General features: G+C 55.8%; 1 protein-coding gene across 3 annotated transcripts in view; it reads right to left on the reverse strand.

The window, feature by feature from the left end:
* Tmprss2 (transmembrane serine protease 2) overlaps nucleotides 1-10,840 on the reverse strand; it is a 35,590-nt gene extending 24,750 nt beyond the window's left edge. The window contains exons 1-3 of one of the 3 annotated variants that reach the window (XM_047564339.1): nucleotides 2,101-2,870; nucleotides 1,808-1,961; nucleotides 1,594-1,664 (exon numbers count right to left, since the gene is read on the reverse strand). In XM_047564339.1, the coding sequence (XP_047420295.1) occupies nucleotides 1,594-1,608 (15 nt within the window). In that variant the 5' untranslated portion in view covers nucleotides 1,609-1,664; nucleotides 1,808-1,961; nucleotides 2,101-2,870. Of the gene's footprint in view, nucleotides 1-1,593; nucleotides 1,665-1,807; nucleotides 1,962-2,100; nucleotides 2,871-9,739; nucleotides 10,303-10,645 lie in introns of those variants that run through there. The other 2 variants (XM_047564338.1, XM_047564340.1) reach the window with 2 other exon arrangements.
* Nucleotides 10,841-13,251: the final 2,411 nt, after the last annotated feature.

The raw sequence follows: 13,251 nt of genomic DNA on the forward strand, positions 1-13,251 counted from the left end.
AGCTGCACCTCCTTCTCCCGCCACCTCCCACCTGGGGCCCTTGGAGCTGTGCTGCACCCTCCAGCCGCGCCTCTGAGCAGAAGCGGTGGGTCCAGGTGTGCACACACACAAATGCCAAGGGACGGCCCCAGACCCAGCACTAGTCTCTGGCTCCATCCTTCGGCTGGTGTCTCTCTCTCAGAATGCCATCTCTGCCCCCTCGGCCCACCTCAAAGTCACCTTCTCAAGACCCACCTCCACAGGCCACGTGGGACCCCACAGCCTGCATCCCCCTTCCTTCAACTCCCTCAAGTGTCGATGGCTGAGCCTCTCCTTGGAGGTCACCTTCGTCTTCTCATCTCCATGCAACCCCCCCCCAGTCCCTGTCCCTTGTCTTTTTGGGCCACAGGGTTGTCTTCCAAGGACAGATGTCCTTAGTAAAGGCCACTGAAGGCTTAGAATTTTAAGTGGGGCCCCCAGGAAACGTGACTGTAAGCACATGAGGCGGATGCCACTCCCAGAGTTCACCTGTGCTTTATAACTCACTAAGCTCCCTGCAAAAGTCCAAAGATTGCTACTCAAAGCCAGAGCGGCCACAGAGACGGGAAGTAACACGCAATCCCTGACCAGAGGCACAGAAAGCAGCACAAACCATCAAAGAACGTGCCACCCGCCCGGGGAGGGTGTGTTAAACCAAGCACTTTGTCCAGGAGGATTCCAGTGCAGTGGATCTGAAACTAAAAAGGGATCCAATAAAAAATAAATACCAGTAAACCAATACAGACCAAAAAAGGTATATCTCCCTATAGAATTCAGAAAAGTTTTGTTGTTGTTATTATTGTTGTTGTTGTTGTTGTTGTTTGGGGGTTTTTGTTTGTTTGGTTTGGGTTATTTTCTTTTTTTTTTTTTTTTGGTACCAGGGATGGAACCCAGGGGTGCTTAACCACTGAGGCACATCGCGAGTCCTTTTTTTACATTTTATTTAGAGACAGGGTCTTGCTGATTTGCTTAGGTCTTGCTAAGTTGCTGAGACTGGCTTTGAACTTATGATTCTCCTGCCTCAGTCTCCCAAGCTGCTAGGATTACAGGCATGTACCACCATGCCTGGGTCCAAAAAAAATATTTTTACTAACCATAAGGTCTTTCCTAACTGCACTTATTTCAGGCAAAAGATGAATTGGTGGAACAGAGACTGGGGAAGAATTTCCCAGGGACAGGAGAGGGACAGTTCAGTCGGCACCTGATTCCTGCACAACCATCTCTGGTGCACCAGGAAGCAGCTCTCTTCCCAGGATGCACCCTGCTGGCCCACCCTGCTGCACCTGTCTGCACACCTGGCTGCCCCTGCCCATCCCACTGTAAAGGCAGGAAGTGGGGAGGTCAAGGTCAGCGTGCTGGGCTCCTATCCAGCAGCAATGACTTTCCAGACTCCTCTGGGCAACTCTGGGCTCTGCCCCTGCTCACCTTTCTAGATAAGGCCTTGAAATCCCTCCACACAGCCACAGGTGCCCCCCACACAGCCCTTAGAAACACTGACCCACACACACTCTTGGGAATAACAGGAGGAGTGAGGGAGCAAAGAAAAGACCAGGAAGGTAATAATTAACCACTTACTGAGTTTAAAGCCATCCTGATTTTATCAACAGCATTGGGTAATGGTAGGCATTTGGATTGTTCAAGATGACCTGGAAGAAAAAATGTCAAGACTGTAATGCTTCCATACTGGTTAGTTTTCAGAAGATAAATCAAGAAAAAACTGGAAGATTCTGGCAAAAGGAACCTCCTGCCAGAACAAACTGAAGTTCTGCCCATTGACCTTGAACTTCACCTTCACATGCCTCTTCCACAACTCTTCAAACACAGCAAGTGCATGCAGAGGCTCAGGAACCCAGGGCCCTCCTCTGGGATGCAGGCTTGCCCTTGGGGGCCGGCGGGTACAGGGCCGTGTGCAGTTTTAAACACTGCAGCCTGGAGAGCTTGACCTTGAAGAAGGAGGGACAGGCTGAAGGACAACCCAGACGCCAGGGAAGACCTCCCGGCTTGTGCCCAGGCCTCCAAGTCCCACTGGACTCACATGGCTCCCAGCAGGGGGCTGTGACCTCCCTCTCATGCCACACCTACCAAAAGGAGAATCCCTGCAATAAAAGCACGCAAGAATCGCCACAAGGAAACGTCGAACGTGGTCAAGTCCAACAGAGGTTAAGGGCAGGCCAGGCAGGAAACGGTCTCTGGCAGCTCCTGGCGGTGCCACTTCCTGGAGGCACCACTGGGCGGGTTGGTGACTGAACCTCGCTGCAATCTCAGGTGCCTCCTCCCCACACTGTTTTATGAAGTCAGGGGTTCAGTGTGGACATCAGGCGCCACGCCAAGGGGCAGAGTGCGATCCGCTCTGCCCTCCCGCAGAACGCGGAGGTGCTTGCTGGAGCCCCCGCCACAGGCCAAGTGGTCCAGACTAGCGCCAGAGACAGGCCACATGAGGTTTCTGAGTAAGCCATAGAGGCACCCCCCAAGCTTTAATAAATATGTCTAACAATTCCCACGGAACACATCCATCTGGTACTGCCCCAAATCAAAAGAGAAAGAAATTCAAAGCTAACTACTTTGATCAAATTCAAGATTAGTGATCCTGAAAGCAAGCTGTGGTCTTTTCACTGTGGCCATGAGTGACCAGTTTACAACCAGGGCAGATGCCATCAACAAGAAATGACAGAATCTTTGCCTAGACCAACTTTACCAGGCTCCCCAAATCCAAAGCATTTCCTAGTGAAATGTGGTTTTAGCAGAGAACCCTGCTAAGTCAGGCTATCAGGAGCCCCCACCTTGGACATCGTCACTCTGGACACCTGAGCAGGTTTCTTATCCTCCACACCCCAGGGGGTGTCTGGTCACCCTGGCCTGCCTCCAGCAAGAAGCCTGTCAGATCAGATCAGCCAGAATTCCGATCTCTCCCCTGCCGAGCCCCCCGGCCCTCCCCTTCCCTCCAAGAGAGTCCTGAATCAAGCCCTCCTCATCTTGACTTGATGAGGGTCACCACGTCACTTTTCCTTTAACACCCCACTAAGTGAGGTCCTTGCTCTACACTGCAGCCGGCATGACATGGCCAAAGAATGTTCTACGAAACCATCCTTGGGATCATCCTTCCGTAAGATCAAGCAGGGTGCAGGAGCCAGCAGAGGCTCTGAATGGTCGGCCACCAGTCCAAATATCTTCATCTATGATAGCCTGGCCTGGCACTGGGCAGTGTGTATACAGTACAGGTGGCTCACGGAGCCCGTGACCTCGGGGACCAGACTCTGGATCCAAACCTAGCTCAGCCCCTCCCTAGCTGTCATCTGGAGCAAGCAATTTCATGGTCCTGTACCTCGGTTCTCCCCCTGCGAGGGAGATGAGAGCAGCACCTACAACAGAGTAGTCGGGCACCGAGAAGGTCGCACTAATCAAGTGCTTAGCGTGCTGCATCAGGGTTTGTTAAAAATAACCCTAAAGCTGGGTGTGGTGACACAGGTAATCCCAGTGGCTCCAGAGGCTGAGGCAGGAGGATCATGAGTTCAAAGCCAGCCTCAGGAACTTAGCAAGACCTAAGCAACTAAGCAAGACCCTGTGTCTAAATAAAATATAAAAAAGGGTTGGGGATGTGGCTCAGTGGTTTAGCACCCATGGGTTCAACCTCCATTACAAAAAAAAAAAAAAAAAAAATCATAAAACCAAAAAATAAATAACAACCCGTGGGGGGAAAGAGTGCTGTTTTGTGGCAATTACAGATTTGCTTTTGATAATTGTTCCCAAGCTGGCAGCATGAAGCCCACCAGGTCTCAATTCAGTGCAGCCAAATGCAGTGAACAACACCGCTTTCCCATCTCCTGGGCAAAAGTATCATCTGATAGAAAGTAATGGAAGGAAGGAAGAGGGAAGGAAGGAAGACCGATGACCTGATGAAAACATGAGAGTCACTTTGAACAGGTCACAGTAAAAATGCACCAGTTCACTTATTTACTCTACATGAAGAGCCAGATCATGTCGAGAGTGGCAAGATGTTTTTCAAGATTAAAAAAATAAAGTCAAGCCCTTCCTGGGTATGAGCAAACAGATGCAGGTGCAATCTGGTGGGATCGCCATTCACAACACATAGGCATGGAAGTCTTCTAAACAGGTGGGGTGTCGCGTTAAGACACCTCTTCACTTGGTGGAGGACCCTGAGGCCCCTACACGGTGATAAATCCTGCACCCCTGCCTCAGAAGCAGAATGAACTCGGCCCTTGCTAAGATTACTTTCAAAACAGTCCCGCCTGAGCAAATGCGCTTCTCTGCTCCCCTGGGCAGCTCCTCCCTGCCTTGCTGGCTCTCTTGCCAGTTATGGGACCGGTTGAAGTTTCAGGAAATGAAAACCCAATCCCACTGGCCGCTTTCCCAGGTTAGGAGCCCTGTGAAAGGAACATGAGTCAATGCTCCAAACCCGCACTAAGCGTGCGAGATCCCTAACAGAGATGAACAGGCCAGGAAAGGGAGGCGCAGTGGAGACCACAAACGGCCTGACCCTGTCTCACCCAGAGACCCGCCACCTATGCACACCAGAGCCAGCAGCCTGAAGTGCTCCAGGGCTGTGGACTTTGGAATAGAAGACAAAGCGCTGGCTGCCACCTCCTGCGGGAGAGGAAGGAAGGGGAGAAGTGGGTCTGAAAGGGAGCGTCCCCAGCGGCCACATCCACTCCCACCGCCTGGCTTCTGAACTGGCTTCTGAAAGGAGCAGGATACAACCCAAGTGACATGCGACAACTCTGTTTAGCAGTCCTGTAAAAGACAAGGCCATTTGTTCTCTATTCTGGAAAGCCAGCTGTCATGAAGCACTTTGGGGAAAATTCTCCTTTAAGAGGCAAGAGAGCAGATGAGGACAAAGGTCCCGACACCTGGCTTGCTGGGCGCCTCTGGCCGCCTATCCACTGTCTCACAGCAGAAGCAGCTGCCCTTGTGTCGCAGTGTCCCTGTAGGAAGCCGAGTCCTCCCATGTGTCACCTGCCCACCCCGCACCTAGACAGTGCTGCAGAATCCGATCGGCATCCCATGGCAGGACAGAGCTGTTTCCTAGGCAAAAGCAGGTTCATCTTCTGGTTCCTTCCTCTGGAGATCTAGGAACATGTCTGCTGGAGGTTTATTTTGAAAGCCACCCAAACAAAGCAAATGCAGTCAGGTCTGCGGGTGCTGATTTGGCCTAGGAGCCGGGGGGGTCCTTCAGAGAAGGTCCATTGCCCGCACTGCATACTCCATGCACACCTGGCTCCTTCACGAGGCCCCGCAGGCGCTGGGCACTGTTCAAGTTGCTGGAGGTACGAGGAGTGCCACATCAACAGACAGCCGATGAACACACATGGAAGGGAATCCCTTATGCCGAAATCACGGCACTGAAACCACCTACGAGGCGTTCTCTGCTCTGGATGTCCAGTAGCTGGAGGCTGAACAACAGCAGTGGGTTTCAGTAACAGTTGGGCATTGGGCAGGGAATTCTACGGGTGTGGAGGCTCAGAAGAGGGTGCCTGCACCATCCAGTTTCCTTCTGAGTCCTCATTGTCCCAAGGAAGGCCACAGACCTTTTTAGGGTGGACCTCAGGTCTGCTCCTCTTTTTTTTTTTTTTTAAAGCTAGTTTTATTCTATTCAAAGAATATGTTCAAACATTTTTTGAGTTCCAAAAGCTAAATAAGTATGATGAATTTGAAGAGAGAGAGATGGAAGCCAGCACCTGGACATCACCAGCTGCCCAAGCCAGGGCCATCAGGAGGTCCACAGGGTCTGCGTGCACAAGAGCTGAGTGTGGGCCTCATGGGACAGGTGGGTGGAAGGGTCTCCAGGCCACTCCAAAAGGAGATGCCCAGGCCACCGGCTCAGGTTAAAGAACTTGCCCAAGTCAATCTGCAAAATGGGATAGTAACTAAATAGGGTGTACAAGAGTCAAGTGGGGAAGCAAGTTCCCTGGCTCAACTCCAGGGAGCTGATGACAGGAGATGAGGGTTCCTCCATATCTAAGGGTCTGCTAAAGGAGAGGGGACTTAATGGAGTCTCTGTACATCCGAAGGCCAGGATCAATGGTCAGGACTATCACAAAGGCAGACCTTGATTCCATTTAGGGAAACCAAGTTTCCAACATTGTAAAGCTCAGATAAGGACTGTGGCTCCCGGGCAAAGAACTGAACGCCTCGCCTAAAAACACTGACCCAAGACCAGCAGGTCATGTCTCTGGCATATTCTAGAACAGAACGGGGCTTCAGCTGCAGGCCAGACGTGGCTCCCAGCCAGGCACTGTGGTGCATGCTGGGCCTGTAACCCCAGCTACCCAGGAGGCTGAGGCAAGAGGATCTCCAATGTGAGGCCAGCCTGGACAACATGGGGAGACCCCATCTCAAAAAATAAGTAAATAAATAAAATAAACTAGAGTTGCCCCAACCTGTTATAAATGTATGACCACCAGTGGACTTGAACTTGTTACCAAGCTGCTCTGTAGGCAGAATTCTGCAGAACAATCTCCAGAGCACCTCCTGTGTCCCAGTTCAGATCTGGGGCTGACCTGTGGCTGCGCTGCAGTGAGCTCAGATCTGCACCCTTCCTTCCAGGATGGCCCCTTGGGAAACAGTGGCCTTGGAGGGAATTTGACACTGGGTCTCCCATCTCAGCACACAAGCAATAATAAAGCTTGGCTCCTCTCATCCACCGGTCCAGCGGTCACTTGAAAACCTGCTAACACGTGTCTGCTGCACCGCCGGGGCCTCTCTCCTCCATCCCACCAGAGCGTCCCGATTCTACCTCCTCCGCTGCCCTTGCCTGGGGTCCAGGGCCACCACCACTGAGAGCCACTGGCACACGCCATCTCCCTTCACAGCTCTCCCCCCACCCCTCTTGCCACCCATGCCTGAGGGCTCAGCTGTGTGCGCACAGTGCCCAGAGTTCCCGCCCTTCCCCAGACTCGGTCACCTGCCCTCTTCAAAGTCCACACTGTGTACAGCACAGGTCACTGCAAATACCTGGCCAGAAAGCCCATCGCTTTCTTCCCAGGAGGCCTCTGCTGCCCACTGGGACGTCTCCCACATGTCGCAGTTCCTCTCCTGGCAGTGCCTGGGGCCACGGGGCAGCCAAGCCCCAGGTCGGCTCTGCCTCCTCCGGGACCCCCAGCTCCCCGCCGCTCATCCTCAGGGCTTGCGGAGTGAAGGCACGACAGACCTCCCAGGAACCCAAGTGCTGCTTGTGGACAGTGTCCCCAGGCACATCACGAGCCAGCCTGGGCACCCTGAGTCAGGACCGCCCCAAGTCAACCTTGAAGACTGGCCCAAACCAGACCTCAGCTCTCAGGTGTCTAGCACTGCTGCATCCCAATCCTCAAAGGCCACCTGGCAGCCTGGGGCCAGCCCAGTGCTTGAGGGTCGCTGGTGGGTGTCCCGGGAAGTAGGGAGTGGCCAGGAAAACAGGCCGCAGCTCAGCACCTGCAGGTGGGGGAAGCCCAGGGAGACCTGGACTGGGAGGGCAGAAGCCGGAACAGCCCCCACCTTGGCTCTCTGGCTCCCCGCAGGGAAGCTCTCGCAGCCTGGGTCCTCCTCCACCCTCTCCAGCAACTCGTAAATAAGGGAACCTGACCACGTCACTCAGCTGACCAGCCACCTTTCCTTTCTACCTCAGTGTCCAAGGCTAAGGCTTGATCAATGGTTCCTAGACCCAGGGTTTCTGAAGGGCTTAAATAAAAATAAAGACTCCTGGGTGCCACTTCCAGAGTCTGGGACGTAGCAATTAGGACATGACGCCATAGAATTACTATTTTTTAAAATTTTTATATAGTTATCAAGTCTTTTTTAATGACCTTTTCTTAAATTCATTTATTTATGTGGTGCTGAGGATCGAACCCAGTGCCTCACCTGTGCTAGGCAAGTGCTCTGCCACTGAGTCACAACCCCAGCCCTGCCACCATAGTGTTACAAGTCCCCAGGACCCTGCCATGGCTTAGACAGAACAGAGTGAGCCGGAGCCCTGGTTCCCACCTCCTGCCGCCCCAGGGTCACTTACAAGACAGTGGTGGCTCTGGAGCAACGCCCAGGGTCCACCATCTGCAGGACCTGTGCAGGGTGGCCGTCACTCATGACCACATCACCCAGGGAGGTGGCCCCCACACCAGCCTCCTGTTGCCAGTAGGCAGCGCAGAGCCCAGGCAGGGCTGCGGCAGGCGGCTCTGCGGTTACCCAGAGCAGCCCCGTGTTGGATCTGGATGCCCCGGGACTCGTTCACACTTCCCTTCTCTCTTTCCCTCCACCTTCCGGAACTTTAAAACCTCGGTCCTACAGACAGTTGAGTGAGTGGGACATCCTTCCCTGTGTCGGTGTATGAATACACCACCAGTCTAACTCCACATCACGCAGGGCCACAGCACGGGAGGCACAGCGCCTGTGTGTATGACTTGCCAAACACCTTCGACTGTCACATGCATCCAAACAAACAAACAAAAATTTAAAAAAACCTCAGCACTAAGAGAGAACGGACACCCTGTGCCAGTGATCACCACAGCCCTTCTCAGCACCCGTGTCTCCAACCCAGAACCTGTTAATAATGAGAGCAGTGACCAAGGGGCCAAATCGCCCTGCTCAGCCCCACTCCTGCCCCCGAGGTCACAGGACCTAAGCTCTCTGCCTCGGTTTCCCTATCACTGAGGTAAATATGTCATAAAGAGCTTGTGATGATGCCCGACTGGAACAGAGTGTCACATCAACAGTGACACCTATCATTACAATGCCACTGGGGCCCAATTTACTCTTCTGATCAGAGCAACTGTGCACAGGGCCCAGCACCCAGTGGTGCCAAGCAGCCCAGGGTGAGCAAACAGGGGCTCTGTGTTTGGCGCCAGCATCAGCACGACCTTGTTAAAAGGTGCCCTTGGGTGCCTGAGTGGAAGGGAAGATGCCTGGGACCTCATGCCTGAGAACAGAGGCCCAGCAGGCTCGTATGAGTACAGAGGCCACCGGTCTCTTCAGAGCAGAGGTCCCACCCGTGAGGCCGTCCTCTCCACCTGGGTGCTCAGTTTTCTTCCCCAGTGATGCCCTTGAGTTTCATTTGAAGCTCGGCTGTTCAGCAAGCCCACTGGGGAGGAAGGAGGCAGGCCCACCATTAAGGCTGGAAGTCCTGAGCAGCCTCCAGTGACTTCCTGGGGGCCTCCCTCTCACGGAGCCCACATGTGCCTCTTGGCCTCCCTGCACTGCAGCAGCTGAACCACCTGTGTCCCTATAAGCTCGGTCAGGCCCCTCCTAGCCCCACCCTTACAGCAGGGGAGGCCAGTTTCATCCTCACTTCCTGGAGGCCCCTCCCCACCTGCTGGGATGGGTCAACAACCCCCATCTCACTTTAGGTTTTCCAAACACCTGGTAACTCCTCTTGAAGCCTCGGTAACTTTCCATTCTTTGGTGGCTCCTGGTGAGAGGGCGTCAGGACTTCCAGCAGCGGGGTGGGGGTGATCCTCGACTGAACCCCAGGACAAAGGCACAGCTCCCACGGTGGGCTGCGCAGCCTCCAAGCCCAGCCGTGACTCCTGCCTACCAGGCCCACCTTGGCAGCCATGCTAGCCTTCCCTCCCAAAGACACCAGGATTCCTCAGGACCAGGCCGGCCTGTGTTCTGAACCGGATTCCTGGCGTGCAGCGGGCAGCCGCTCCCCTCTGCTGCACCAGGAGGCCAGCCCCCAAGGCCAGCACCAACCGGTGCTGGGGGCCCCCGAAACCAGGGCCTCTGGGGTGTGACTCACAAGCTTTTGGTCGGACGGCAGTTCTTCAACTGGGCCAGCGCAGCCTCCAGCAGGGTACCCACTATCAGGCTGGGGCATTCGGCTACCCTGCCACCGGCCTAAGTCCGGCCAGACGGGATGCATGGACAGAAACTCCCAGGTGCCGGGCAGGGAGTGCACGCCCAGGGGCCGGCTCCTGCCGCTGCCAGGTGTCCGGTAGGCCGGGCCCTGATCGCAGCCCCAGGTCGTAGCCCTGGGACCGAGGCCTTGAGCAGTCCCTCTCCCAGGCCGGGAGCCGTTCCCGCCTCGCCCGGTCCCGCCGCGCAGGGTCCCGCCGCGCCGACCTATCGTCCTCGGCATCTAAGAGTTTCCAGTTTCTCCCTCAGCAGGGAACCAAGGAGCGGGAGGAGTTCAGGTAACAGTCCCGGGCTGCCGTGATTTTCCCGAAACAAAGAAACGCACCAACAAGCCGCCCCTCCCTGGTCCCCAGAGGGGAAAGACTCAGCGAGGCGCCTAGGTGGGGGCCAAAGAGGACAGGCGACCGGGGACCCGCCCCGTCCGAGGAATCCCACTCAAGGGACCCGGGAGCACCCGCTTCTCCGACCAAGTTGCCAGGGGCTCCCAAGGCCAGCAGCCCCGCCGCGCAACGCTAACGGGGACGGCCGGGGGTCCCACCGCGCGCGGGCCCGGCCCTGCGGATCGTCGCCCGGCCAGCCCGCAGGAAGGGCGCTTTGCCGGCCTCCGTCCGGAGCGCCCAGTCGGCGGAGACACCTGCCGCGCACACCTCGACTCGCCTCCAGCCTCCCGCACCCAGAGCGGGCCGGGGGACTCGGGGCTTCCCAGACGCCCAGGTCCCCCTTCCGACGCAAAACCCGGCGCCCGGACCCCGCGCGCTGCGGTGGGTGGTGCGTCGTGCGCGCCACTTACCTGCCGCGCTCGGGGCCGCGCTCCCGCTCCGCCTGCCTCCGCCCGCGTCTCCGCCTCCGCCTCCTGGCCTCGCGCCTTCCTCTGCCCGGCGCTCAAGTCCCCGGCCTTCCCCACCTCTCGTTTTAATCTCAGGAGGCGGCGTCCCCAGGGCTCAGGGCGACACCCCAAACGCGGATCCCCGTTCCACCTGGGAGGAGGAGGGGACAGGCCGGAGCGGCTGCCCCGGACGGGAGGAGGAGTTTCCCCAGGGGAAGCCCCGGACCGCTCCGGCCTCGGCGCGCTGCGGACCCAGAGGGGACGCCAGCAGTCCTGGGCCGGGCGCTCGCGCGGCGGGGACTGGGACGCGGCGCTTCCTCCTCCCCACCTCCGCTGGTCCTCGGGTCGCGGGGCGACGCGGTCTGAGGGCTGCCTTTGAATTGAGGAGGGGGATTCTCGGGAATGAGTCCCCACGGCGCCCCGGTAGCTCCTATTTCCAGACCTCTAGGCGACCGGCGGACTCTGGACTGGGGGCCAGGGGCCATGGTGGCCCAGGAGGCGACCCCAGGGGACCGTTAGCCCACGCACAAAGCGGGGGACACAGCGCCTCGGGAGACCGAGGACTCTCCCCGGTTCTCCTTGGTTTTTCTCCCAGGATCTCTGGCCTCCGGTCTTGGGTCCCGCCCTTCCTCCTAACGTCCCCTGGACAGCGTTCCCCAGAGGGACGCGACGTATTCCAGTGGACCACAGGTGGAACCGGGTGAGGAAGCGATGGAATACACCTCCGCCCCGAAGGCCAGCCCTTCGCCACTTGGGAGGCTCCTTGCTCTGTCTGCAATTGGAGCTCAGCTTACTCTGCCCCGAAATGGGGAGCGGAGAGTGCCACCCCAAACAGCCCTCCCCTGCACAGTGAGGACTTGCAGCTGGTGTTCTGAGAAGTGTAGACACTAGAGCTCTCTGGAAAAGTTGCCCTTGTACAGGAAATGTCCATCTTCAAAGGACTTCTCATTAGTAAGGGCTGTGCAGAAAAAGAACTGCTCGGGACCCCTCTGGTCACCAGAGCCCTGTTCACCAGGCTCTTCCTGCTCTCCTCAGAGCGGACGAGCTGCAAACCCTGTTCTTTCTGTGGTTCAACAGGGCATAAGCCTCAGTGACCCAGCTGATTGAGTCTCAGATTTGTGAATGCCTTCCCCTGCACGTATAAATTTAAATGATTTTTCTGTGAATCTGTCTTATATCAGTTTAATTTGTATACCAGCCAAAGAAGCTGAGAGTGTAGAGGGTAGCTTTTCCTCCCTGTGCAATACACAAATTAGCAGTAATTGATTTAAAATAAGACAAAAGCAGAATAAAACCTAAATCATTCCCAGCCACTAGCTGCCTGGGCCTAGCAGTCCCTTCCTGGGAAACTCTCCCGAAGCTCCTCCTGGCGGGCTGGACCTTCTAGCAAGTTCTGCTCTCCACCCTTCACTGGGGGAGCATCTACAAGGAGGACTTTCCCCTGGGTGCCGCAGCCCTCCTGTCTCAGGACTTCACTGCTTTGCAGGCAAACCCCAGTGGAAGACCCTCAAGCTGTCTTCAGGTGGCCACTCACTTCGGTACTGACAGTGCGCTCGGCACCTTCCAGCAGGAACTCTGAGATCCACTTGCACACCAGGTTTCATCAGCCCTCTTGAGGTGGTTGTTCACCCACCATCCATTTTCCCTGTTACATTAGTCAGGTTCTAGAGAGGAACAGTGCCCACAGGTGACGTGGAAGAGACTGAACATAAAGAATGGTTCACACAGTTTCGGAGGCAGAAATCCCACAATCTGCACTGAGAAACCCGTAGTGCAGTCGAGAGACCTGAGAGCCGGAGAACCACACCCCAGGGACGGGGACTGAGGCCCTGGAACAGAGGCACGTCCAGCCCAACAGTCAGGCCGAATGTGAAGTCAGCCCCTTTCCCCCTTTCTGCTCCCTTCCGGCCCTCCACACACTGGGTGAGGCACGCGCTCTGGGCGGAGGGGGCTGCCTTCCCCGAAGTGCCAGCAGTATGGACCTCCTTCAGTGGCACGTTCCCAGTCACATTCAGAAATGACGTTTCACTAGCTGTCAGGGCCCAAGTGACCCTGTCAACCTAACCTGTGAAAGTAGCCATTGCAAGTCCACCTCCACCAACCTGACACCCAGGTTGGTCTCCTTAAGCTACACTTAACCTCCAAATAAAGACAATAACAAGGCTACGATTCTGCCAGACCTGGTATATCTATCTGCATACAACCAAAAGTGTCCAGAAAGGAGGTGAAGTCCCCAGCCCCTTGTCCATTTCTCCTTGACATTAAGTACCAGGTTAAGTACCCTGATGGGAAATCAACGATGCATAGTAGAGTGATATGAAGTCAGCACCTCTTATGCTACGTGAAAATGGAATGAGAAAGAATGTCTGAGAATTCACACATACACCCACGCCAAATGTATTCAGAGCAAAGTGAAGACCAGTCACACTGACGATGCCGGTCCTCCTTTCCCTACCTGGCTGTATAGTGGTAGCTGGTATTTATGGCTACCTCTCCTTGCCCCTCCTGCTACCCCGTTGCCTTTACACACACCTTGGCTGGCTGGATGACTCATACCTTACTCCCCGAAG

This window comes from Sciurus carolinensis, chromosome 9, assembly GCF_902686445.1.
Source record: "Sciurus carolinensis chromosome 9, mSciCar1.2, whole genome shotgun sequence".
Lineage (NCBI taxonomy): Eukaryota > Metazoa > Chordata > Mammalia > Rodentia > Sciuridae > Sciurus > Sciurus carolinensis.